Genomic DNA, 25,970 nt, shown 5'->3' with positions numbered 1-25,970 from the left:
GGGGAAAAACGCAGCAGGCAAGGTGAGTGAGGAAGGGAGAAAGTAACCCTAACTCAGGGAGACAACCATGCATTTGCAAACCTGCAATGTGTGACTCCCAGGGAAAAGACTCTGCAAGAGGTTGGAGTCCATTTTATGCACAAAGTGTTCAGTCGCTCAGTCGTATCGACTCTTTGCAACCCATAGACTGCAGCACGCCAGGCCTCCTAGTCCATCACCAACTCCGGGAGATTACTCAACTCATGTCCATCGACTCGGTGATGGCATCCAACCAACTCATCCTCTGTCGTCCCCTTCTCCAGCCTTCAATCTTCCCCAGCCAGCATCAGGGTCTTTTCCAATGAGTCAGTTCTTTGCATCAGGTGGCCAGAGTACTGGAGTTTCAGCTTCAGCATCAGTCCTTCCAATGAATATGCAGAACGGATTTCCTTTAGGATGGACTGGTTGGATGCACAAAGTGTAGGCCTGCAAAATTCTAAGCTGATGGGCCTGGTCTGACAGTTCATCAAGGTCACTCCAGCTGCTGTAAGGGCAATGCACCGAAGAGGAAGAGGGGAAACAGGGCAGAGTTGGGGAAAGCAGTGGGGAGACCTGATCAGGTACGTGATGAAGGGGGCTCGGACCGGGGTGGAGGGGAGCGGAGGGGCCGAGAAGTGGTCAGAACCTACGACCAGCTCGGACGGAGAAAGGAAGGAAGGCAGATCAGGACACTCCCCACTCCCCGGCAGCACCAAGCGGCCAAATGGCTTCAGGCTCTGAACCAGGGAGGGTACTAACGCAGAACTCCTAACCCCTGCCCTTGCGGGGTGGAGAAGGAAATGGCAACCCATTCCAGTATTCTTGCCTAGAGAATCCTGTGGACAGAGGAGCCTGGTGGGCTGTTGTCCATAGGGTCGCATAGAGTCGGACACGACTGAAGTGACTAAGCATGCATGCATGCGTTGGAGAAGGAAATGGCAACCCACTCCAGTATTCTTGCCTGGAGAATCCCAGGGACGGAGGAGCCTGGTGGGCTGCCATCTATGGGGTCGCAGAGAGTCGGACACGACTGAAGCCACTTAGTAGCAGCAGCAGCAGCAGCCCTTGCGGGGGGCGGGCAACTTCGTCACAGCCTTGCAGCCCACACAGACCTGTATATGAGCTGAGCCCCAGATCCGCCGCTAACTGCTGGGTGTCTCTGGGCTGACAAGCCCTCGGGGCTGGCGGCGTGCTTACAGCTTACGAAAAGAAAACAACAGGAGGGACCTAACACGCGCAAAGAGCCTATGAGGCGCACCTGCTTCCCGGGCCGCGCATCTGCGCAGGCGCAGAGGCCCAGCGGCGACGGCGCGGGGCTCAGTGCGCGTGCGCCGGGCCCGGCCCCCGCGTGCGCCTGCGCGGAGTCTCGGGGCGGTGGCGGAGACGAGAGGGCGCCGGGCGCCGGGCTCCGGGCGGCTGCGGGCGCCGCGGGCCGCGGGTCCTCCGTCCGCCATGCCGGGGATGGTGCTGTTCGGCCGGCGCTGGGCCATCGCCAGCGACGACTTGGTTTTCCCGGGGGTCTTCGAGCTGTTGGTGCGAGTGCTGTGGTGAGGGCGCGCGGCCGGGGCGCGGGAGGGAGCGGGCCCGGGCCGGCCGCGGGCGAGGAGGGTGTCGTCTGCCCCGCGCTCGCGTCCCTAGCCCCCTCCGCCGCCCGGGGACGTGGGTGCCTCCGCTGTCCCCGTTTACAGGCGGGCGGGCCGTGCCCAGGGTCACGGGGCGGGCCCGCCGCCCGGACGCCGGGGCTGTGGGGCTCGGGCGCCCCGCCTGGAGCCACCGGGGCGCGCTGGCCGCCGAGGCGGAGGCCGCGGGATCTTCTCCCCCTGAGCCAGGCGCTGCCGCCTGCAGCTCTTCAGCGCTCTGCACGGAGACGCACGGCATCCCGTGTTTGCAGGACGCGAGGTTGGCAACAGTACCCTTCGCGCGCGGTTCCTGAGCTGAGTGCGGCTGAATCCCAGGACCGCGGGAGACTGGCACTTACTCTCCAGTCTGTGGAATCGGGCGCCTGAAGTCTGTCCCCAAAGGGTCTGAGCAAAGAGTAATGCAGGGGACACCGGGTCAGTCCCTGGTCGTGGCAGATCGCACATGCCCGGAGCAACTAAGCCCAGGCACCACAACTCCTGAACTCACAAGCTGCAGCTACTAAAGGCTGTACGCCCTAGAGCCCCGTGCTCCGCCTTCAAGAAGCCATGGCAGTGAGAAGCCCGTGCTGGCTGCAACTAGAGAAAACCCACGCCCAGCAAGGAAGACCCAGCGCAGCAAAAAAAAAAAAAAAAAAAACTATCTGATACGTTTAAAAAAAAAAAAAGTATTTCGATTGTTTAGAGGAAAGAAACGTAAGAACGTGAAATATTATGAGCTGCTTCTTAGTCCTTTTGTAGTTTCCAGAGCCATCTTACCAAGATCATTTCCTGTTTTGTTTCTGGACAAGAAGTCATAGTGTTACAAAACTGACAAAAGCACACAGTTATCTAGTCCAGTTCCCCTTCTGGTTTTGAACCCCTTAAAACTGGGTTATTTGCCCAGTGATGCTCCCTTCCTGATTCTGAAATAACTCCAGTGGTGAGTCACTGTCATCTTGCGTTGTGTGGTGCTGTCTTTCATTGTTCTAAACTGAATTGCAAAATACACCCAGGAGTCCACAGTCCTGGTCCTTTCAAGGTGATCTGGTCACCACGGAGCATCTTTCCGTAGCTTGTTTCCCAGCCCCTTGTTTTTGTATTACACACAGCAGGTTAGGATGTGTTTTTGTCAATTTCATGTTAATACACAGAAGTGAAAATTCTGCTGACAACTGAACAAGCATATACTTTGTTGTTTTAGCTCAGCTTCGCAGTGGGGGCTTTTTCCCAGGAGTTTGCATTGAAATTGCTTGCTTATGGCTTTAACTGTGTTACAGGGACTTCACTGGTAAGCCAGCTGTTAAGGCTCCAAGCTTCCCTTGTAGGGTCACAGGTTCAGTCCCTGGTTGGGGAGCAAAGATCCTGCATGCCAGAATTTTTTGGCAAGGCCAAATAAATAATAAATGTATTACAGCAGGCATAGAATAAAAACAATGCCATCAGCAAAGTATGAAATTCATTTAAAAAAAGGAAAAAGAGCTGTGCTCTTTAGTTGATTTAGTAAATCTTTTATTGGCGGTGGTTTAGTCTCTCAGTTGTGTCTGGCTTTTGTGACCCCATGGACTGTAGCTGCCAGGCTCCTCTCTGTCCATGGGGTTCTCCAGGCAAGAATACTGGAGTGGGTTGCCATTTCCTTCTCCAGGGAATCTTTGGCACCCAGAAATTGAACCCCGGTCTCCTGCATTGCAGGCAGATTCTTGACCAAGTAAGATTCCAAAGTGAACCTGACCTTGTTTGGGAAAATACTAACTGCTTTTACTTTCCTCTGCCGTGTTGTGTGAAGCGGCTCCCTGGGTTCCGTGTCTGAGCCTGCCCGTGTCTCGACAGGTGGGTCGGCATCCTGATGCTGTATCTCATGCACAGAGGGAAGCTGGACTGCCCGGGGGGCTGCCTGCTCAGCAGCTACCTGATCGTGCTCCTTGTCCTCCTGGCGGTTATCATAGGCACCGTGTCGGCCATCGTGTGTGTCAGCATGAAAGGTAAGGGTGAGGCTTTTCTATCGGATACCTTTTTTTTTCTTTGTTTTTTTTTTAGAGCAGAGCCTTCCCCGGTGGCTCAGCTGGTAAAGAATCCGCCTGCAATATGGGAGGACCTGGGTTCCATGCCCGGGTTGGGAAGATCCCCTGGAGAAGGGAAAGGCTACCCACTCCAGTATTCTAGCCTGGAGAATTCCAGGGACTGTACAGTCCATGGAGTCGCAAAGAGTTGGCAACGACTGAGTGACTTTCACTTTCTTTTTTAAGATATTTGTTTAATTTGGCTGTGCTGGGTCTTAGTTGTGGCACTCTAAGATCCTTAGTTGTCCCATGTGGGATCTAGTTCCCTGACCAGGGATGGAACCCGGAGCCCCCTGCAGTGGGAGCACGGAGTCCTAGCCACTGGGCCGCCAGAAAGTCCACTTCACTCCTTTTCATGGCTGAACGATACTGCGTGGAACGGATATACCGCATTTTACCTAACCATTCGTCAGCTGGTGGACATTTGGTTATTACAAATAATGCTGCTTTGAACAGTCATATCTCGTCTTGACATACCCATTATGTTTTATTTCTCTTGGATGTGTACCTAAGGGTGGTACTGCTAGATCATATGGTAACTCTAACTTTCTGAGGAGCTGCCAGCCTGTTTTCCAAGCAGCTGCACCGTTTTTCTTTCCCACCAGCACTTCCTGAGGCTTCGTTTCTCCACATCTTCCTCAACACTTATTATCTGAACATTTGAGGACAGCCGTCCTAGTGGATGTGAAGTGGTACCTCACTGTGGTTTGGAGTTCCTTTTCCTTGATGACTAATGATATCGAGCCTCTTTTCATATTCTCGGTAGCCATTTGCATATCATTTTTGGAGAAGCGTCTGTTCAGATCCTTTGCCCAATTTTAAATTGGGTTCTTTGTCCTTTTATTAATGAGCTGTAGGAGTTACATCTCTGCTCTTTTTTGTGTGTGATAGTTTATTTTTTGTGGCTTTGCAGGGTCTTTGCTGCTGTGAGGGCTTTTCTCGTGTCGCCGCAACTCTGTAGCTGCGCGGGCTGCTCATCGCGGGGGCTTCTCTCGCCGGGCCCTAGGGCTCTCGGGCTTCAGTAGTTGCAGCAGGTGGACTCAGCCATTGCAGTTCCTGGGCCCTAGACCTCAGGCCCAGTGGTCCTGGGGTGTGGGTTTGCTGCTCTGTGGCATGCGGGGTCTTCCCAGACCCGGGGTAGAACCTGTGCCTCCTGCACTGGCCTGTGAATTCTTTACCCCTGGGCCACCAGGGAAGTCCCAAAAGTTAGATCTCTTAATAACTTCTTCTATCTGTTACCGTTTTCTGCAGACAGTCAGCTGAGAATGCCTGAAAACGTTGGAAAGCCTCCCTGTCGCTTACTGTGGTTTGCGGGATGAGCTGAGCACTCTGCTGGCTGCTAAAGAAATGCATCAGTAAATAAGAGCTCATCAGTCAGAGGCAGGGCTGCCTGGCAGGCTACCATCCAGCGTGCTTCTGGGTGTGTTCACTGCCTGAGGAGTGCCGACAGGCATAGATGGTGGTGATAGAACTGGGAGGGAGCAGCCGATACCCCCAGTGACGGGATCTAGGTCTCGACGTTTTCGAACCATAGACTGAAACTTAGGAGACGGTGGGAGATACAGAGAGAAACGTTAGCAGCAGAGTGTTTCATGAGAACAAGACCTTAGGGTCCAGATGAGCCAGAAGCACGGCGCGTGGCGTGTCCCGCAGTAACGCGTAGACTAGACAGCTCTGTGTATTTTCATTTACCTCTGAGAACATGGACCCGTGGGGTCTGGATTGAAGGCAGTCCCAGTCCTGCCTTCCGAGTCAGACCCCGAGTCCGGATTGGCACCAGTGCTGATGCTGAAGGAAAGGAGGGAGCTGGGATGTGTGCGATGTGGCTTCCCTGCTTGGAGGTTCTGAGTGAGGTGGGATTTTCTGAAAGATGAAACATGCAGGTTGTGTCATCCTGTCCGTCCGCATCAGTCTGTTTAGTGCGCCGGGTTTCTGACTGTAATGGTGGCTTAGTGCAAGTGAAGGCTTCTCAGTTCTGTCCGACTCTGTGACCCCGTGGACTGTACAGTCCATGGGATTCTCCAGGCCAGAATACTGGAGTGGGTGGCCTTTCTCTCCTCCAGGGGATCTTCCTAACCCAGGGATCGAACCCAGGTCTCCCGCATTGCAGGCGAATTCTTTCTTTACCAGCTGAGCCACAAGGGAAGCCCTGCAGTGGGTTAAGGATATGCTTTTTTTTTTTCTTCCCCTTAAACGTTTTCCTTCAGAGATCTTTGCTGGTCAGGGCACATTCACACCGCATGAGGGATGGATGACCATGTGCCCTGGCCTCCTCCGCGAAGACACCCGCACGATGCCAAACCGGGCCCAGCTCACCCATCAGGGCTCGGCAAGCATCTGCTGGGTGTGGGGTGTCACAGGTGGATCGCTTTTCCAGCTGGCAGCCTCCTCCAAACAGAACCAGTTTTATTCAGGATCACCCCCGCCTCCTCACAGTGTCTGATACCCGCCCTCTGCCCCACGCTGGAGTGATCCTCGGGGCTCGGTGGTTGGTTCAGGACTGGACGTGTGACCTGGTTCAGGCCAGTGGAATTCGGGGAGTTCCCTGGGAAGTTCTAGGAGGTCCACCCCTGCTCACCTGGTAAAGATCTAGAAGCAGTGTGTTATGGTCCTTGGGAAGATGCTGCAGGAATGAGCCGCCGTCTCCCCTCGGGGCCAGGAGGGTGCGGCCGGGCGCCCATGCCAGCCCTGCCCTGCGTTTCCAGTCCTCTGAGTCAGGACAGGTCCTGCTGGTTTTTAAACCAGTCTGAGTTCGAGTTTCTGATGCTTGTAGATAAAGATACCACAGCTGAACCAAAGACGGGATTTTATAAAAACATGTTAGTTTAATTGCCAATAAATAACATTGTGTGCTCTATCTTCAATATTACATAAATTTCAGTAAAGAATATACCATAAAGTTAAGGGGAAGAAAAGGCAAATGGGATGACTAAAGTCAGATAACATCCCACCAACAGAGATGATGATGGAAGGCTTTCAGTTAGATGAGCCATCTGGATGAAGTCAGAGTTTCTCTTAGCAACACAGGGGTGTAATTTCAGCTCATTACCTTAGTAGAAACTATAAGGTTTCTAGTTTTGATGTGAAAAGCTCCCTGATGAAACCCTCTTGTTTCAACCATGTGGGATGTTTAATTAGGGAAGATCCACCCTCATGAGCTTCCCAGGCAGCTCAGTGATAAGGAATCCAGCTGCCATTGCAGGAGCCGCAGGTTCAGTACCTGGGTCGGGAAGATCCGCTGGCGAAGGAAATGACAACCCACTCCAGTATCCTTGCCTGGAGAATCCCACGGACAGAGGAGCCTGGCGGCTATAGTCCATTGGGTCGCAAAAAAGTTGGACGTGACTTAGCGACTAAACAACCACCACCCTCACCAATACGTTTTGTCAGAAGGCCCTGAAGGCCGAGGTCTGCCCTTGGCCGCGTCTGGCTTGGGTTCGAGGAAGTCTTGCTCTCCTTGCCCTCTGTCCCCAGCTCCTCCCAGGCGGTGGGAGACACTGCCGAGGCTGAGGTGCTGAGTGCCCAGACTCTGTGACCCAGGCCTGCCCTCTGCAGCTCGCGTGTCCGTGGCCCTGCCTTGGGAGGAGCAGCGGGGTTACCGCCCAAGACTACATTGAGGCCATCGCGTTCGGGGACGCGGTCACACCATCCATTCTGGGCATTGGCTTCGTGATGCTCACTGCAGCACCAGGTCCAGCCAGTGGCTGACTGCCCCGAGGGGAAAATAAAGGTTGACCTAAAAGCGAGATGTTTTCCTAGGCAAGCATGCACATAAAAAAGGCTTTTTTGGCGCCTCCTGTCTTTTCTGGACCCTTCGCGGGAACTCGCATCTCCTGCTTCCTCGCCTCCATCTCCGCCCACTCAGGCGGTGCCAGGGGCTGGAGTCCTCGAGCAGCCCCTTCCTCAGGACCCTCGGCCTCCGGGGCGGGCTGTGAGCAGATCTTCCTTCCCGTTTCTCTCTGGCGGTTGGCTGTTGTTGCATGATAATTCTCTCCAGAGATGGGGCGGATTTCGGCAGACCTGCACACATTGCCCCTCAGGGAGAGAGGCAGCCGTGTCGGTTATCTTAGGACTTCCTGACTCTGTGCCCTCCGTGGGGCCTGATCGTGTCTGATGTTCTAAAATGTGGCCCTCAGTAATTCATCCTAGTGGAAGGTAGCTTTGGGAATTTAAAAGCTGTTTTCTTATCAAATTATTTTTCAGATCTTAGGGTTTTTTTTTTTTTTCAGTTACTGCTTTTGTTTGAATCATGTGGTGGTTTTGGTGTTGAAAATTGGTGTTTATCACAACTTCTGAAGGGGGAGAGTTGATGTTTTACATCAAGAATTAATGATCCTTGGGTTTGTCTTACAAACGCAGTTTTAAATGTTGTGTCTCGGTGGTGGGCGTCTGCAAGTGGTCTCCAGGTCACACTTGCTGGCTTCCCAAGAGTGATGCCCACGGGGCACTGGTGAGGCAGAGCACCTGGGTCGTGCAGACCTGGGTCGAGAAAGTGCTTGCTGAGCCCTGTGGGCCTCAGCCTCCTCATCTGTGAAGTGGGGCGGCGACTGCATCCCAGTCGTCCTGAGGGTGGAGGCGCTTCGGGAGGGCGGTGTGACGGGTGGTCCCCGATTTTCCCGGCCATGAGAACCTGGCTGACCGCTTGCCCCTGCTTGCCTGTGACAGCTCTGTTTTACGTCAGCTGTCCTGACCTAATTATTAATAGAGCCTCCTTTTGTTCTCAGAAATATCCCGATGTGGATAACGATTTTATGGTCAGTGTAGTTAGAAAACCCAGAAATGAATTTTTTATATATATATATTTATTTTTGGCTGCGTTGGGTCTTGGTTGCTGAAAGCAGGCTCTTTTCTTGCGGTGTGTGGGCTTACTTGCTCTTGGGCATGTGGGATCTTAGTTCCCTGACCAGGGATCGAACCCGTGTCCCTGGTATTGGAAGGAGGATTCTTAACCACTGGACACCAGGGAAGTCCCCCCAGAAGTGTTTTTAAGCCCCGATGAGCCTAAGAAATAATTCTGAGGCTTTTGTCACGCCTCCTCCCATCCCTCACTTTGCCTCTCACTCTGAGAGACGAGCAGTGGTTCCCGGTTACAGGTAGAAACGCCACTGGCGGGGGAGCAGCCAGCCCAGATCTGTGCTGCGGCCGCCGTGTTTCTGCCGAAAGGAGCCGCCTCATCCCGGCGGAGGCCAGCGTCCAGTGTGGCTGTGCTCTGTTGCAGGGACCATCTGTAATCCGGGACCGCGGAAGTCCATGTCCAAGCTGCTCTACGTGCGCCTGGCGCTCTTCCTGCCAGAGATGGTCTGGGCGTCCCTGGGGGCCGCCTGGATCGCGGACGGCGTTCAGTGTGACCGGACTGTGGGCAACGGCATCATCGCGACCGTCGTGGTCAGGTGAGGTCCCGTCTCCTCCTGCGGGCTCTCGTCTGAGGTGCTCTCCAGGTGGGGTCCCTGCAGGTGGCCCACTGGCGTGCAGGCTTCCTGAAGTAGTTAGACGCATGTGAGGAACAGTTCATGGCCCAGCACGCACCTCCGGCTTTAGTTCCCTTCCTTACCAGCTCCTGTTTTTCTACATGCCCTCTGGCCCCTCACAAGAGGGAAGAAGCCCGAAGACCAAAGCAGGGCAAAAACTACAAGTGGGACGAGAAGAGTGGGGTGTGCGGACCTGCGGCAGAGCACGATCCACTGGCGTAAGGCATTTGCCTTTTCCAGCTAAACGTCGTACGGATGAGCTAGTCCTGCCCTGCGGGCTCCCGCCGCATTCCCGAGTCCTGCAGCTGAGGCCACGGCGGCCCTTCCCGGGCCACCTTCCTTCCGAGCACACACTCTCGGGCACCCACAGCGCCCTGTGCATCTGGGCAGCCTGCAAGTGTTGAAATGTATGGATGAAAGGGCTTCCCAGGTGGCGCTAGTGGTAAAGAATCTGCCTGCCTATGTAGGAGACTCGGGAGACACCGGTTCGATCCCTGGGTCGGGAAGATCCCCTGGAGGAGGAAATGGCAACCCACTCCAGTATGCTTGCCTGGAGAATCCCACGGACAGAGGAGCCTGGTGGGCTGCCATCCTTGGGGTCCCAAAGAGTTGGACACAATTGGAGTGACTGGGTGCAGTGTGTGGATGAAAGCCGTTGGAGCGTGGCCCGAGCGCAGGGAGCTCCCTCTGGTTTTGCCGAGTGGAGCCCCAGGGCCCTGGGGGGCAAACCTCAGTCAAGGGTCAAGGGCAGGGGCTTCTGGGCCCGGCCGTGGCTCTGTCCACCACGCAGCCCCCTTTTCCTTTTGTGGCTCTGGGGGCTCCATTCTTCACCAGGCCTTGGTTGGCTGTGGGCTCATAAGGAACTTTCTCGAGGAACCAAGTTGCCTGCCCCAGCCAGCTCCCCATCTTCCTCGGTAGTTGGAGTCCCCACTTCCCCAAGACAGGAGGTGCCCCCCCGGGAGGGCGCCCCGGCCCCGTGTGGCTGAGGAGCTGCAGGATCCGGGTCTCAGCCCGCCTCCCCACCGCCCTGCAGCTGGCTCATCATCGCCTCCACCGTGCTCACCATCCTCATCGTCTTCGACCCGCTGGGGGGCAAGGCGGCCCCGGGCACCCCCCTGGGCCCCCAGCCCCTGGACGGCCGTGAGTCCAGCCAGCTGCTGAGCGGCCTCAGGACGGCGGCGACCGGCGTGTGGGAGACGCGAGTCAGGCTGCTGTGCTGCTGCGTCGGCCGGGACGACCACACTCGCGTCGCCTTTTCGAGTACGGCAGAACTTTTCTCAACCTACTTTTCAGTAAGCCACCGGGGTCTGCTCTGGTCTCCTCCTCCTGTTACGTGAACGCTTCTTTGGGGCAGATGAGTTCTGCGCGTCCCAAGCCCGTCTCCCTGTCGACAGAACGTAGCTCCCGAGGGCGAGTCCTCTGGGGGTGAAGGGGGGCAGGTGGGGGGCTCCCTGTCACCGCCTGGAGGAGAGGCTCAAATCAGGCTCTGCAGACTGACTCTGGGCCTTCCCAGTCTGGGGTCTTTTTAGGCTGGCCCTGCCCGGCGAGTGTGGGCCCAGACTCGTCAGCCTTTGCCGTGGGCCCTCTCAGCAAGACCTCAGCATCTCGAGCAGCCAGGGTTAAACGGGACTAGCATCGTATGTTACTACAAACAGGGCACATTTGCCCGCTTTATGGGCATGTATCGTAGGTTAAAAATAGCTGTCACTTAAGTGAAATCTGAGTAGGAATCAATAATATGATTATGTTCTCGAGTGGTTTCGTCTGAGGGCAGGAGAGTAAGAAACATGAGGTTCACATGCAGGCATCCTAAAAGGGACGTAGTTTCAAAAACACCTGTTCACTTGTGACTGTGTGTGTGTGTGCACGTGAGCTGCGTAAGCTGGGCTCTCGGGGACTCGTGGCCGTTGCTGCTGGGCGGGTGGTGAGCTGCAGTGGTTCCCCATCCAGGACACGGACCTGGTGCCCAGCGACATCGCGGCCGGCCTTGCCCTCCTCCATCAGCAGCAGGACCACGCCCGGAGCTCCTCGGAGCCCACCGAGGTCGTTACCCACTCCCCTGGGTCCTTCCAGGTAAGCCCGCGTTTCTGTTGGGTTGTACCCTTTTGACATTTATGCCTATTTGTAAATTAAAAAAAAAAAAGTTTCAGGAACAGTTGATTGGCATCTTGATGTGTCGATTTGCCAGTTGTGGTTTGGCGCCAGTGGGGAGGCCCCTCCGCATCCCCTGGCCTTCAGGTGGGGGAGCCGACTCCCGGCCAGTTTACCACCTGTTATTTGTTTCTTTTCCCCCCAAACATTCTCTTTTAGGAAATTGGCTCTTGTCTGCACATCAAAACTTCCTTCTGGGATGGGACCAGGTTCTCCCAGAGTGCATGCACTCTTTTCTCTGAGCCTGGAGAGCAGTTCAGCTTTGTTTGATGGTTGCTTTCCTGCCGGAGATTTGTATGCTTTTGAAAGAGAAAATTGCCCAAGGATCATTTGTCTGTCTCAGCTGCTCATTCAAGCCCCTGGTTCCCAGCAGCCCCTGTTGCTACACGTGGTGTCTGGACGTGCATCCAGCAGGAAGTCACGGGCTTATTTCACCAGCGTTGCAAAGTCACTAGGGATTTCTGCTGCTAACTTGTGCATTCTTCTAAGTGAGGGGTCTGGACTTCCCCTGGCGGTCCAGCAGTTAAAACCCTCTGCTCCCACTGCAGGGGCCGCGGGTTCGACCCTAGTCAGGGAACTAGAATCCCACACACCACATAGCACAGCCAAAAAAATGAGGGGGTTCTGTCTGTTCATATTCAAGGATCAGTTTTTTCAGTAGAAGTCCTCCAAGAGGTCTATTCCCTGAAGAAAGAAAGGGAAGAGTCAAGAATTTGAGTTCAGGTTTAAGATCATAGCACGTTCTACCAGAGATCAAATAGATGGTCAGCAAGGCCTACCGTGTAGCACAGGGAGCGCTCCTCAATGTCCTGTAACATCCCGTGTGGGGAAGGAGCCTGAGAAAGAGGAGGCACGTGTGCCTGTGTAACTGAATCACTTTGCCGTACGCCTGAAACGAACACGACAGTGTAAACCAGCTCCGCTCCGACGTAAGATGAGAACCGAAAGACCACAGTGTGTTGATCCTCTCCGTAACGGGTTCCCCTAACAGGAAGCTGTTCTTCTGCCCCACAGGAGGCCGATCTGGATGCAGAGTTGGAGAACTGCCACCACTACATGCAGTTCGCAGCCGCCGCCTACGGGTGGCCCCTCTACATCTACAGGAACCCCTTCACGGGGCTCTGCCGGGTCGGCGGGGACTGGTAGGTCGTCTGAGACCTCCATCCTCCCTGCCGAAGTCGCTTGCTGCGGTGTCCAGACTTTATTTTCTAAAGATAACCACATTCCCCTTTTCTAGAAGCTTCTTCCTGTTTTGAAATATTTCAGAACTGCACACGCAGTACTGATGACTCCCTCATCCTATATCTGGAGCCACCAGTTGCAGCTCACTCTTGTCCCGGGCGCTGTGACTGTCTCTCCATAAATATACGCGCCCCCACCTCCCCCCCAGGAAAAACCATCAGAGACTGAGTTCTGGACCTCATGCCCCCCCCCCATTACTTCAGCTTGTGTTTCTTAAGATCAAGGTCTCTCTGACATAAAGTACAGGACAAGTGTAAAATTCAGGAAATTTATCATCAGCTATTGCAGTTTTTCTAATTGTCCCAGTAACACCCTCTGTACCACATTTTCTTTCGATCCAAGATCGTGTGTTGCACTTAGTTGTCATGCCTCCTTAGTCTCCTCCAGTTTGGAACAGCTCCTCAGGCATTTTTTTGTATCTTTCATGATACTGACGTTCTGAAAAGGACAGTCTCGTGTATCGTAAGACGGTGCTCACTCTGCCTTTGTCTCGTGGTTTCTTCACGAATGGTTCAGGTTACACTTTTTTGGCAGGAATGCTCCATGTGGAGCATGTATCCTTCTCAGTACCTCGTATCAGGCAATGATGCCGGACTGTCCATTCTTGGTGAGGTTAGGGTCTCTTCCCATCCTTGTTGGTTTATTTTTTGAACACGGGAAGTATTACTGTGATTCCAGACTCTACTAAGAAGCATACACAAGAAGTATCACTTGAAGGCCATCAGAGGGACTTCCCTGCTGGTCCAGGGGTTGAGAATCTGCCTTGCAATGCATGGGATGCAAGTTCAATCCCTGGTCAGGGAACTAGATCCCTCGTGCTGTGGAGCAACCAGGCCCTGGCACCACAACTAGAGAGTCGCTATGCCCCAGCGAAAGATCCCTCACGACACAGCTAAGGCCCACTGCAGCCAAATAAATGAATAAGTGTCTTCAAAAAGCCATTAGAGGTTAGCCAGACAGCGCGTGAATACTGTCCGCGGAATCCTCGCGTTTGCCGGGGGGTGGGCAGGCAGGCTGGGTCTCCCGGGCGCACCTGCGACACCTCTGCCCCATTCCAGCTGCAGACGCAGGACCACCGACTATGACCTGGTCGGAGGCGATCAGCTCAACTGCCACTTCAGCTCCATCCTGCAGACGACGGGGCTGCAGCACCGGGACTTCATCCACGTCAGCTTCCACGACAAGGTAGAGTGGGAGGTTCTGGGGGAGGTCACACACGAGTCCCCTGGGAAAATGTGCAGAGACATGGACACACGCTCACCCCCAAATCCTGTGTGCTGCTTCGGCGGGTTCCCGGGCACCTGCAACGCCCACCCAGGGTCAGCGTGAGATGGGGCAGACAGGTTCTGCTGAAGAACTGTGAGCTGCACTTGGCAGGAGCCCCACACAGGTGCCGGGGGCTAGTCACTCATGGCTCTGGGTCTGGCTCCGTGCAGTTCATGCCAGACCGCGGGCCTCCCACTCGGGAGGGTCTCAGAGTCGCCGGGCAGGTTGGTGAACCCATAGCGGCCCGGTCTGCCTGGTGCCAGGGCTGTCCTGTGCAGCCTCGCGGCCCCCTGGGTGGTCCGCAGCAGCACAGGGAGCCCAGAACCTCGGGGAGCACAGCGGCTCATGCCTGCCGTTCAGGAGAATCTCCTGGAGAGCTCTCCCATCTCTGGAGCCCAGGCCGCAGCCATGCTGCGGGAGCCCGGCTCAGGAGGAGCCCCCACAATTGCAGCGCCCAGTTTGGGGGGCCCCGTGTACTGCGCTTGAGCCTGTGGGCTCCCACACGCCTGCACTGGAGACTCACCTGGGGTGTGGGAGCATCTCATACCACGCTACTGAGATGAGCGCCCGGGGGTGTGTTCTCACGTCCCCTGTGAGGCTTGGTTCAGCTTGGTGCGGGTGCCTGGAGCCCCCAGTGATGACCGCCGCTCCGTGATCACCGGTGACAGAGCCGATGGGCTTAAAGAAGGCAGTTTTCCGCAGAAGGCTCATGTATGCTCTGGGGGCTCTTTTAAGACGCCCCCACACCGCCAACATGTAGAGTCCCTCTCGGGGGGATCCGGGGAGGTGAGGTTGCGCTGGCTGCGACGCACGCCCGCCCCCCAGGCACAGGCACTGTCCCCTGGTGTCCGCAGCGCCGACCGCCCGCGGGTGTCCCCCGGCCCCCGCACCAGCGGAGGACCGGGTGCCGGGCGGACGAGGGCGCCTGTGCTGACCCCCGTCCTCTCGCGCCCAGGTGTATGAGCTCCCTTTCTTGGTGGCCCTGGACCACAGGAAGGAGTCGGTGGTGGTGGCCGTCAGAGGGACCATGTCTCTGCAGGTACGGGGCCCGCTGCGGAGCGAGGGGGTGCTCAGGGCCCAGAGCCGGGAGACCCAGCTTCCCGGGATCAGATGGGAGGCCTCTGTGACAGCACCCGCCCCAGGGAGGTGGGCCCAGGGTGTGAGGTGGGCCCTTTGGAAGAGCAGATGAAGCCTTTTCCTTCTCACCGAGAAGGGCTGGAGAGTTAACACCGGCAGGCGGGACCCGCAGCTCCCAGGGCAGTGCCCGCTTGACTCCCCAGGCCCCTACCCCGGGTGACCCTCCCCTTTTTTCTGCACCCAAAGCTGGAAAGAATCGTAAGTGAAGTCATGCAGTCGAAAGTCACCCCTCTCTGGGCGCCCGCAGGCCCGACCGTGTCCCCCCTCCAGTGTCCAGGCTCGACCGCCCGTGGGTCCCTCAGGCGCGTCCTGGCCCTTGCCCCCGTCTCACCGCGCCAACGGCCTCTCCCCGCACGCTGTTTCAGGACATCCTCACGGACCTGTCCGCGGAAAGCGAGCCCCTCAACCTGGAGTGTGAGGTGCAGGACTGCTGGGCACACAAGGTGAGTCAGGGCGTGAGGTCCGGAACATTCCATCAGGGCTCCCAGGGGTCGGGGCAGCTTCCCCTCCAGGTCTCTCTGAACGCTTCTGTGTGGCGAAGGCTGCTGATGCCCAGTGCCGTCCGGCACGACCCCCCCCGAAGCCCTGGGGTGTTCCTTTTGATTTTTAAGAGAAAGAAGCAGGTTCACAGCGACTGAGTAACTTGCCAGCAGCCACACACTTACTGGAACAAGTGTCAGGGTGGGCATCTCAGTGCTTCTCTTCCCGTAACTAAGGCAGGCCTTTCTCACGGTGAAGAAAGCGTCAGTGCAGGCAGACCCCCCCACAGCCCCTCCTGAGAGGAAGACCCCCTGCAGCCCCTTCTGAGAGGCAGGACCCCCAGCCCCTCCTGAGAGGAAGACCCCCTCACACTCAGCACGTCCTGCAGGTCCTTCCACAGTTTGCGATGTCACAATACCAAGTTCTTGTTTCACTGTGACAGTGCTCTATGGGGGGGAGGCGGGGTGGGGCCGTGGGAGCCGCCAGCCCCTGGGAACCCCCATTTTACTGTCTGCGAATTTGCTTGCTTTATGTTCTTCACGTAAGTGGAGTCATATCTGTCCCGTGACCGTCTTACTGCACTGAGCATAGAGTCCTCAAGCTTCACTCAGGCGGTGGCGTGTCAGAGTTCCCTCTGGCTGCCGTGAGGAGCACGGCTGTGAACACGTGTGCAGATAACGGCCTGAGTCCCTGCCCGCAGTTCCGGGGATCTACCCGGAAGCCGGGTGGCTGGGTCTCCTGCTGTTTCTCCGTGGAAGGTTTGGAGGAACCCCCACGCTGTTGTCCAGCACAGCTGCACCATGTCACATCCCCGCCAGCAAACCATGTGGCTCCCATTTCCCCACGTCCTCACCGAGACTTTTCTGACGGAGCCGCCCTCGTCAGGGGTGAGGTGGTGTCACCGCGGTTTCGCTTTGCTTTTTCCTGATGACTGACGAGGCTGCAGATGGAGGGACGTCCGGAATGTTCCCTAACGGTCACCCCTGAGGAATCGGGGTGGAGGGCGCTGGGCCTGTGCTGTTCTCTACATTCATGGTGATTTTTAACCAAAATGCATTGCTCCTGTAGTAGTCATTTTTTAAATAGAATGCGTAATTTTTATCAAAGTATATGTTATTGCCAGAGTGCGGCTACTGGTAGTTGAACCCCAGTGTCCTGTCTGGGCAGCTTTTTTCCTTCCAGGGTTTTCTGTTGTTGTTCTTACTGTTGTTTTGGGGTTTCTTTTTGTGTGTGTGCCCGGACACTCCAGGGAAGATCCAGGGCGGAGGAGGCTTTTGGATTTCGTTCTGCCACCAGTTAGGAGCTTGCCAATCCTGGGAATGTGAATCCTTTTCCTTTAACCCTTAGTTGTCTCTTTGGCCCTGAATTTCACAGGAAAGTCCAGTTTAATTATTACTAGATGTGCGTGAAGGAAAATAAGAAATTGTAAGATTTATTATAGAGACCTATCAACTAGCTAGCCACCCTCAGAGGCTGGCGGGCTTGGTGTCTTGGCTCTGTTCTTACAAGAGTTTGAGCCGCAGACCCAGGTTTCGTGCTGCAATGCTGCAGGCCTGACTGGCTCTCAGCCGAGGCCGCCGCCTCCACCTTTTCATCCAGCGACAGCTCCTGCCCTCCAGCTGGGAGGACAGCTGCTCAGGGGCTGAGGGTGAGACCTGTTCCCGGCTCTTGGCCTGGGCAAGAGTTCTGGCTCTGACACTGTCCAGGCTTTGTGGCAGAACACCTTCTTGGCGTGTCATCCGTAACGCCTGTGCCAGGGAGACCTGCCGCCAGCCAAGTTGTGGTCCAGATGCCACATGACTCTGGCTACCCGGGACAGACAGCTGGTGGGTGCCTAGCCGGGGGAAGTCGATAGCACCGCGTGGTAGGCGGGGGAGTAAAGGGAGATCTGGCCGGTGGCCCAGGCCTCCTGGCTTCTCACAGGTGATGCTGGAGTCTGTGTTGTGCTCACAGGGCTATAGAGTCACGGGCTCGGGACTGTGCAGTAGCTTGAGGCCCAGCAGAAGAGTCCCATCTCAGGTGGAATCTCCCCCGCTTCATCCTGGCGGGGGTCAGGCTGCCGGGGCTGGAGGACAGGCCTGTCCTGTGCTGTCATGTAGGAAGTGTCCCGAAAACTATTCTGGTTTACAAGGTTGTCCCTCCTCAATTGGAACTACTCAGTTTTCAAGAAGTCTGTTTCGTGGACAGCTGTTTTTGTTAGGAAGTTGTGGTTTATTTTTGGAAATGAAAGACTGACCTTCCTAGAACTCCCTTCTGATGGTTTCAGTGTGGCTTTTGCCGGAACGGTGGCTGCTTCGTCACTGTCTGTGATTTCAGAATTTTGTTTTAACATCATCTTAAAAGATCAGTCGTTTATAATCTAAACCTGACCAACCCTGGGAACTAGACGAAAGTAAATTGTGGGATGTCCATACAGCAAACTGTGTGCGGCTCCGGGAAAAGCCATAGAGACATCCACCGACACGGAAAGCTGTTCCTGAGGTCTCCTCTTGGTTGATGGAAATACCCCTTGAGCCCCTGCTTTGCGCCGGGCTCCACACCAGCTGCCGGGAACGCAGCAGTGGGCAGTCAATGAGGCCGCTGGTCCCAGGGTGGCCGTCCTGTCCAGGAGGACAGAGTCACAGAGGGGGGCCCGTGTAGTCCTGCCGCGCCCGACAACCAACAGCTCCCTGTGTCTGCACCTGCAGGGCATTTCTCAGGCCGCCAGATACGTCTACTGCCGACTCGTCAACGACGGGATTCTGAGCCAAGCGTTCAGCATCGCACCGGTGAGATTCTAGTTCTTGTGTTTTTGCCTCCTCTGCCGTCAGCCGCCTGCTCCCTCGGCCGTCACCCACTCTGCTCTCGCCCCCAGGAGTACCGGCTGGTCATCGTCGGGCACAGCCTGGGCGCGGGCGCCGCGGCGCTGCTGGCCCTCATGCTCAAGCGCCCGTACCCGCAGGTCAGGTGCTACGCCTTCTCCCCGCCCAGGGGGCTGCTCAGGTACTCGTTTTCCTTCACTTACAAGCGGTACACTGGTACTTGATCTGCAACTGAGTTACAGTTTCTCATCCTCAGGAGAAGTTTGTGTCAAAGCATCGTTGGTTGAAAAAAGACGGGCCAGCCTTTCATGGGTCTCGGACCACGGCTTTCATCTCCTGGGTGATGCTATGCTGAGACCCATTTTTTAAATTGAGCCGGAACTGGCACACACAGTATTAGTTACGGGTGTGCAACAGGATTCGATGTTTGTATGTATTGTGAGCTGATCACAGTAAGTCTAGTTAGCATCTGTCGTCGTAAATAGTTACAGAACCTTTTCTTCCCTATGATGGGAACTGAAGGTTTACTTTCTTAGCAGCTTTCAGACATGCAGGATAGTATTGTTAACTGTAGGGGCTGTGGTTACCTCCCAGGGACTTGGTTACTTTATAACCAGCAGTTTGCACCTTTTATTTCACCCACCTCTCAGCTCCCTCCTCTGCCGTGCCTCTCGGCCTCTGACAACCAGCAGCCTCCTTTCTGGGAGCTTGGTTTGTGTTTCCAGTTTCCACATCTAAGTGAGCCCATAAGTATTTGTCTTCCTCTCTCTGACTCATTTCACTGAGCATACTGTCAAGGTCCAAACACAGTGTCCACAAGTGGCAAGATTTTGTTCTTATTTTTTAGGTTAAGACAAAGTAGAACATGTTTATTATAAGCATTACTGGTTATAAATACACACTAAAGTTGCTTACAGTAACAGGCCTATTGATGTGAACAAAAGCAGAAATTTTTTGCTTTTGTTAATTTTTAATTGAAGGATAACTGATCTACAGTGTTGCGTTGGTTTCTGCCGTACATCGACATGAAGGATTTCATTGTTTTTTATGGCTGAGTAGTATTCCATTTTACACACGCACACACACACACCTGTTTTATGCATTCATCCATTAGTGGATAATTCCGTTGTTTCCGTGTCTCAGCTACTATAAACAATGCTACAGTGAATGTGGAGGTGCGGGTATCTTTCAAGTGTCTTTGTTTTCTTTGGATAAATACCTTGACGTAGAACTGCCGGGTCATTTTTTGAGAAACCTCCATACTGTTTTCCATAGTGGCTGCACCAGCTTATATGCTCACCAGCATCATGCATACCCTTTTCTCCACATTCTGGGCAGTGCTTGTTATTCCATGTTGTTTTTTTTTTTTTTAATCTGGCCGCACTGAGCCCTAGCTGTGGCATGTGGGATCTAGTTCGCGGACCAGGGATTGAACCTGGGCCCCTTGTGTTGGAAGCGTGGAGTCTCAGCCCCTGGACCACCAGGGAAGTCCTTTCCCTTGCTTTAAAAAACAGCTTTAGCACCTGTATCCATGTCTCTACATAATATAGTTTGGATTTGCATGATTTTGAAATTTAGAACAATGGAATTATACTTTTTGTTACTTCTCCTTTTTTTTTCACATATTTGATGCCTGTAAAATGTTGTTGTGTAAATGCTCATTACATTTCATCGTGTATCACAAACCATCCGTCTGTTCTGCTGCTGACGGACACTGGGCCGTGCCGGCTCTGGGTAGTGGCTGCTCCTGTTCACACCCTCATCAGGGTGCACCGCGCTCCACATTCTCACCAACACTTCGCAGGGTCAGATGTAAACTTTTTCCCCGCCTGATGGGTGGGCAGTGGTGTTGCATTGTTTAATTCACATTTCCACGATGAAGCTGCATCTGTCCGTATATTTATCATCTCCACTCTCATGAAGTTCCTTTCGTCCGTTTCTCTGTATCTTATTTTTGCACTGTGGACCTATTCAGCACACCCAGCTGTTCATCAGTTGCAAGCATGTGTTATACGTGCACTCTCCCTCTTTGATGGCTTTTTACTTTAAGTCTTCAGCTTACCAGTTCTTAATTTTAACACTGATTTGTCATTCTCTTACGATTTCTGGGTCTCTCTTATTTAAGAAATCTCTGTCCTAAGGATGCAGCGCTAGTCTCCTGTCATATCTTTTAAAAGTCTTTTACTCTGGCCTTTCACATTTAGGTCTGTGATCTGTTTAATTTGGTGGTTTTGTGCATAGTATGCTTCAGTTTCATTTCTTCCCCTCACAGCAAGCGCAGTATCTCAGCACGGTTTCACTAAGAGCCTGTCCTTCCCTGGTGCTGACACGCAGCGCCACTCCTGCCCATGGGAGGCGTCCGCGTCCACCCTTCCCCAGCTTCCTCTGACTGTTGACGACACCACACTGGGTTAAGGACCTTATTTATCTGCCCAGTGTTGACACCTAGGACCTTCTCAGCAAGTTGCTCTAACTGCAGTCTCATTTCTCTCCTCCTTTAGAGGATGGAGAACAGAGCTGAGTTCTGGGGACACTGATCTCTCCCTGGCTTGCCGGTTAACTCACTTTTTCTTGGAAGCCTCCTTCCTGAAGCAGCTTTTTTTTCTCTTTCAGCAAATCCCTTTATGAATACTCCAAGACCTTCATCGTGTCCCTTGTCCTGGGCAAGGACGTGATTCCCAGGTGAGCGTGTGGGCCACCCCAGCTGGGTTCAGGCTGGCGGGGAAGGCCAAGTGCCGAGCCTGAGTCTGGCCTTCTGCTCAACAGGTTGAGTGTGACCAACTTGGAAGATCTGAAGAGGAGGATCCTGCGAGTGATCGCCCACTGCAACAAGCCCAAGGTAACTCAGGGGACCTGGGGCCTCCCCACCCGGCTGTCCGGGGCCCCCGGAGGATGCTTCTCATTCAGAGCCTTGCAGCCCAGGGCTCTTGATGCTGCTAGAAACTCCTCCATTCCCCTCACGGACCACAGGGACGCCCAAAAGGCAGATGGCTAAGCAAGCACAGATTAAGTGCTTCAATAGAACCATCCCTGTTTGGCTGAGTCATTTGCTCTTTTGTCATCTTTAGTCCTCTCCTGACCAACAGCATTCTGATGCCTTTCGTCCCAAAGCTCAGAAAATAAGGCTGCCAGAGTAAGAGGCACTGGTCCTGCTGCGCTGTGGGCTGTCCTCCCTAAGCTCTGAGGTTAATCCTGAGGTTAGGGTTAAGGCTGACAGTGCCCACCCTGAGCTGCAGGCCGGGCACTCCTGCTGTCCACACCAGTCAAGGCTGGGCGGCCCTGTCCCCTGCCAGCGTGCAGACAGCTCTGCTGATCTGGTCTGACCACGACTCCAAAGATTTGGAGCTGCTTAGCTCAGGCCACAAGTACACTTAGGTTTACCAGTAGAGAAGACCACCTATGATGTACTGAAGAGCTTTTTTTGTTAAAGAGCAGGATTAAAAATGACTCTCAGAATATGATTCAAGCAGGGGTGGGGGACGAAGTATACATAGCTGTGACCAAAAAAAATATACCAAAGTGTGGTTTTATTTAGATGATGGGATTAGAGATGATTTTTACTTTTTAACATCTTCATTTTGTGACTTGGTTGGTGTTGCTAATCAGAAAATTTTAAACTTAAAAATAAGCTTTCTCATTACCACTTACACTTCCTGCAAACTAAAAAAGAAAAAAATTAGCATCTGATGTTTTTAAGGGAAAAACTGGTTTACGGACTTGCCTAAAAAGAATAAGGGTCATTTTCCCCTCAAATCTGCTTGACTTTGGTTTTTAAACGTTGATTCAAGTGTGATGGCATCACTGCCCCAGAGACCCTGGAGTTTGGGCCCTGGCCTTCACACTGCTGAGACCCACACTGAGAAACAAGAGCGCCGGGCATCGTGGCTGTGGGGTCACCACCCCCAGACGCCAGCTCCCGAGTCCCCGGGGGTCTCTGGAGTCACGCGGGCCGCCCCCCGGTCTCCCCGCAGTACAAGATCCTGCTGCGCGGGTGCTGGTACGAGCTGTTCGGAGGGAGCCCCGAGGACCTTCCCACCGAGCTGGACGGGGGCGACCTGACGCAGCCCCTCCTGGGGGAGCACAGCCTGCTGGCGCACGGGTCCCCGGCCTACAGCTTCTCCAGCGAGTCCCCGCTCGAGTCCCCCACCAGGTACCCGCCGCTCTACCCTCCCGGCAGGATCATCCACCTGGAGGAAGAAGGCGCCTCAGGGAGGTGAGTGGGCAGCCCGGCCCGCGGTGGTCACGTGCCAGCGGCAAGAGGCGGCCCGTGGGGTGGTGCGGGAGGCGGGGCCCACGGGGTGACGGGGAGGCGGGGCCCACGGGGTGACGGGGAGGCGGGGCCCACGGGCTGTCTCCTCCAGGTGCTCCTGCTACCCTGCTGCTCGGTACACCGTGAGGTGGTCCCACGAGTCAGAATTCAGCAAAATACTCATCGGCCCCAAGATGCTCACAGACCACATGCCAGACATCCTGATGAGAGTCCTGGACCACGTGGTGTCCGACAGGGCCGCCTGCGTTTCCTGCCCGGCCCGCGGAGGCTCCAGCGTGGACCTGGCATGACCAGGGCGACCGGGAGCTGCTCGGACCGTGGACCCCGCCGGGGTTCCGCGAGGCCAGTAGGCGGATTCCCGTCTACCAGAGGTCGAGGGTCTCCTATGTGACTAACTTGAGAAGTACTTTTGCTCGCAGTATTTGCAGACTCAGGAGCGAGGAGAGCGCCGAGGTGATGGGCAGGTGTGCAGAGGGATGCAGGATCCCCTTGCCCACAGGCCTGCCGCTTCTGGGAATCGGGTTTAAGACCCTAATGGGTCTGTAAGCGCCTGCCCCTCGGGCCCCCGTTTCGGAGACTGGGTCCTCCCTTAGGACCGCGTAGATCAGCCTGAATCAGCACACAGGGCGTGGTGTACTCTGCAAACTGGACTTTACCCGCTGCACAGACTGTTTCCGTTTCAAGGGCGCAGCTCGAGGTTCTGTCCTCAGTGGCACTGAATGAGGCTCGGCCCTGAGCTCTGAACCAGATGAATCCAGAGGGCGAGGCGAGCAGTCTTCTGCCCTCCAGGAGGCCCTGGTCACACCCTCTGCTTATTCTGTCATCCTCGAGTTCTTGGGGGGATACTCTGGCTCGTGGAGGTCGGCCAGCGACTCAGCGTAAGGTAAAAAGCGAAGCAGGTACACATCATGAGTGCCTGGACAGCCCTGAACGCTCCTGGGGACAGTTCCGGGAACGTCTGGTTTACTGGGTAGTTTTACCAGTCACATTTTGAATGTGTTTTTCTGTCCACTGTAAACACCACGAATGAAGCCTTCAGTTTTCTTGGAGCTCCACACGGCCCGGGCATCCGACTGCACCCCACCCCCGACGCAAACCCCATGAAGTGACAATAAGCGGACTTCTTCAGAAAGCATAAACCCACAGTGAGAGGGGACAGAAGGACAGGGGCAAGGAGACGGCCGGAGGGGACGGGACTCCTGGTGAGGTGGGAAAGACAAACCTGGTCTGCAGAGACGCCCCGGACACCTCTGCCTGGGGTGAAGCGGATGGTGGGGCTGGCCAGAGGGACAGCTGAGGAGGGGGCACTGGGATCAGCGCAGCACGTGTTCCTCAGCCCCTCCCACTCGGCTCCCAGAACCTTCTGACCTCCGGGGACGCCCGCACCCCTCAGGCCTGGCAGCTGTCAGGGGCATACCACTCTGGCTTTTGAAAACACGTGAAAGCTCATGTAAAAAACTTGGAGTAAAATGCCACATAAATTTCATTTCTAAATGTAATCCCTGTACACTCCTAGCGGCAGGAAGGTAGGCGACCCTGGGCCGCTTGAGCCACACTGCCCTGGCCTGACCCCCTGCGCGCTAGGTGTCAGGTCCGCCTTCGGCTTTCCGTGTCCAAGCTCGCGCCACGGATCGCCCAGCCTCTTGAGGGACAAAGGCCCGAGAGAAACAAGCCTGGGAGAAGCTTCAAACCCTCCTAGCTACAGCCTGGGAACAGAAAAAGTGCTGCAACCACAGAACTGATCCACAATCCGGAAAGCGAAAAAAACCTCCTGGACCGGACAAGCATGAAGTGAGGGGAGATGAGCTTCCAGACAGGGAGCCCCCTCAGCACAGGGTCGGAGATAAAGGCCCACCCAGGACGCGAGGACGCGGGCAGACCCCGCGAGACCCGGAGACACATGGCGCCTCCCCCTGCAGAGCGGAGGCAGAGACGACGGGGCGGGGCGGGTGGGGGAGGGCCTACCTTTAAAACTTCCCTAGTGCTCCCAGGGCAGGGGGCCCAGGTTCAATCCCTGGTGACGGAACTAGTTCACACAGGCCACAAGGAAGAGTTCCACGCGGCAATGAAAATATCCTGCATTCTACAACTAAGACCCAGCACAGCCAAATAAATGATTTTTTAAAAAACCCAAAGAGGTGTTACTTTCATCCTGGAATTTTAGACTCAACCAAAAAGTATCCGGGTACAGTGAAGTTATTTTCAAAGATACAAGGGCTCAAAAATAGACAACCCACATATTCCTCAAGAAGTTTCTAGAAAATCCATCAAGATGAGAAAGTTAATTAGAAACTTGACTCCTTAGTCAAGATCCAGAAAATATAAGATGAATATTAAAGAGAAGTGGTGGTCAGAGGGCTCCGTGCCTCTAGGGAAATGAAAACTGATGAAATGTCTTGAAAGATCCAGATAACAGATGGAGAGATCAATGTTAAATTATCAAGTACACAGAAAACAAGGTAAATTACTATCCTGAAAGAAACCACAACTGCAAGAAGGGCAGGTCCTGTTACTGCCCGGGTGAGCGTGGCTGTGGCCGGGGCCGCGCAGACGCCAGCAGGCCTGTACGGAAGGAGCAGGAGAGGTGTCCTGAGGGTGGGAGTGTCACGGTGACGGCGAGAACCAGAAACACAGGCAACAGGAAGAGCGCGCGCTTTAACCTGAGCCCTGGGGAGGGGAGGGGAGGCGCCGGCCGTCACCAGTGGCCAGCGAGTGAACTGAAGCCTCGGGGAAACCCCACGGGGCCGGCTCTGGAGCGCTTCCCGTCCGAGGACCTGTGGAGGTGGGAGAGCCACGCGCCCAGCCCTTCCCCATACCTGCCCGCTAAGGCCTGTTCCCTCTGGTTGTTCCCGAGTTACATCCTTTTAGGATAAACTAGTGACCTAGTAAGTAAGAGAGAAAAGCATATGTTTTAGACATACTGTGGAGTCTGAAGTACCAAGAATTACTTAAAAGAACTCAAAATAGACCCCTCTGGGGAGGGTGTGAAAAGGAAAGACTACTGTTTTGTAGCAAACCTTTAGATGTGGTCCTTAAACTACATTATCTATCTTTGATTAAAAAAAGAATAAAGAAAATTGCTTCTAACATGCACTGTTGATAGCATCAATCAAAGTTCAGACTCCAGGAAGGATCTGACAGTCTGTCAGCCTCCACCTTACCCAGCTGCCTGCCCGCTTCACCACCAGCACCTTCAGCCCAGAGCTCTGGCCTGAGACGCTGCCACACGCATCCCCGTGTGGATATCACCTGAGTCTCGCCGGCCTTCACCAGCTCCGAAACCAAACATCCCTCAACACCCCTTGTCTACTGGCTCCTCCATCTTCTCCCCATGGAGGGACCACTCCCTGTCCCCCAGCATGAAAACACAACTGTCTCCAACAACCCATGATTTTACAGTGAGGCAGGCAGATCCAGACGGTGGTTCCCCACGCTCTCAAGAACTCCAGTATTACCGATCA

General features: G+C 54.7%; 1 protein-coding gene across 2 annotated transcripts; it reads left to right on the top strand.

The window, feature by feature from the left end:
• Nucleotides 1–1,368: 1,368 nt before the first annotated feature.
• On the top strand, nucleotides 1,369–24,644 carry DAGLB (diacylglycerol lipase beta). Of its 2 annotated transcripts, XM_043456135.1 has the most exons (15): nucleotides 1,370–1,565; nucleotides 3,465–3,616; nucleotides 8,913–9,084; nucleotides 10,196–10,454; nucleotides 11,113–11,235; nucleotides 12,328–12,455; nucleotides 13,614–13,740; nucleotides 14,777–14,860; nucleotides 15,324–15,401; nucleotides 18,126–18,206; nucleotides 18,293–18,420; nucleotides 20,853–20,921; nucleotides 21,006–21,078; nucleotides 22,211–22,452; nucleotides 22,601–24,644. In XM_043456135.1, the coding sequence occupies exons 1-15, from the start codon at nucleotides 1,471–1,473 to the stop codon at nucleotides 22,797–22,799; spliced, it is 2,010 nt and encodes a 669-aa protein (XP_043312070.1). In that variant the 5' UTR covers nucleotides 1,370–1,470; the 3' UTR covers nucleotides 22,800–24,644. The 2 variants fall into 2 exon arrangements, with proteins under 2 accessions (XP_043312071.1, XP_043312070.1); XM_043456136.1 differs by lacking the exons at nucleotides 10,196–10,454; nucleotides 12,328–12,455 and having other exon boundaries at nucleotides 1,369–1,565.
• Nucleotides 24,645–25,970: the final 1,326 nt, after the last annotated feature.

Source organism: Cervus canadensis, chromosome 32 (genome assembly GCF_019320065.1).
Source record: "Cervus canadensis isolate Bull #8, Minnesota chromosome 32, ASM1932006v1, whole genome shotgun sequence".
NCBI classification, from domain to species: domain Eukaryota; kingdom Metazoa; phylum Chordata; class Mammalia; order Artiodactyla; family Cervidae; genus Cervus; species Cervus canadensis.
This window is presented reverse-complemented; position numbering and strand designations above follow the sequence as displayed.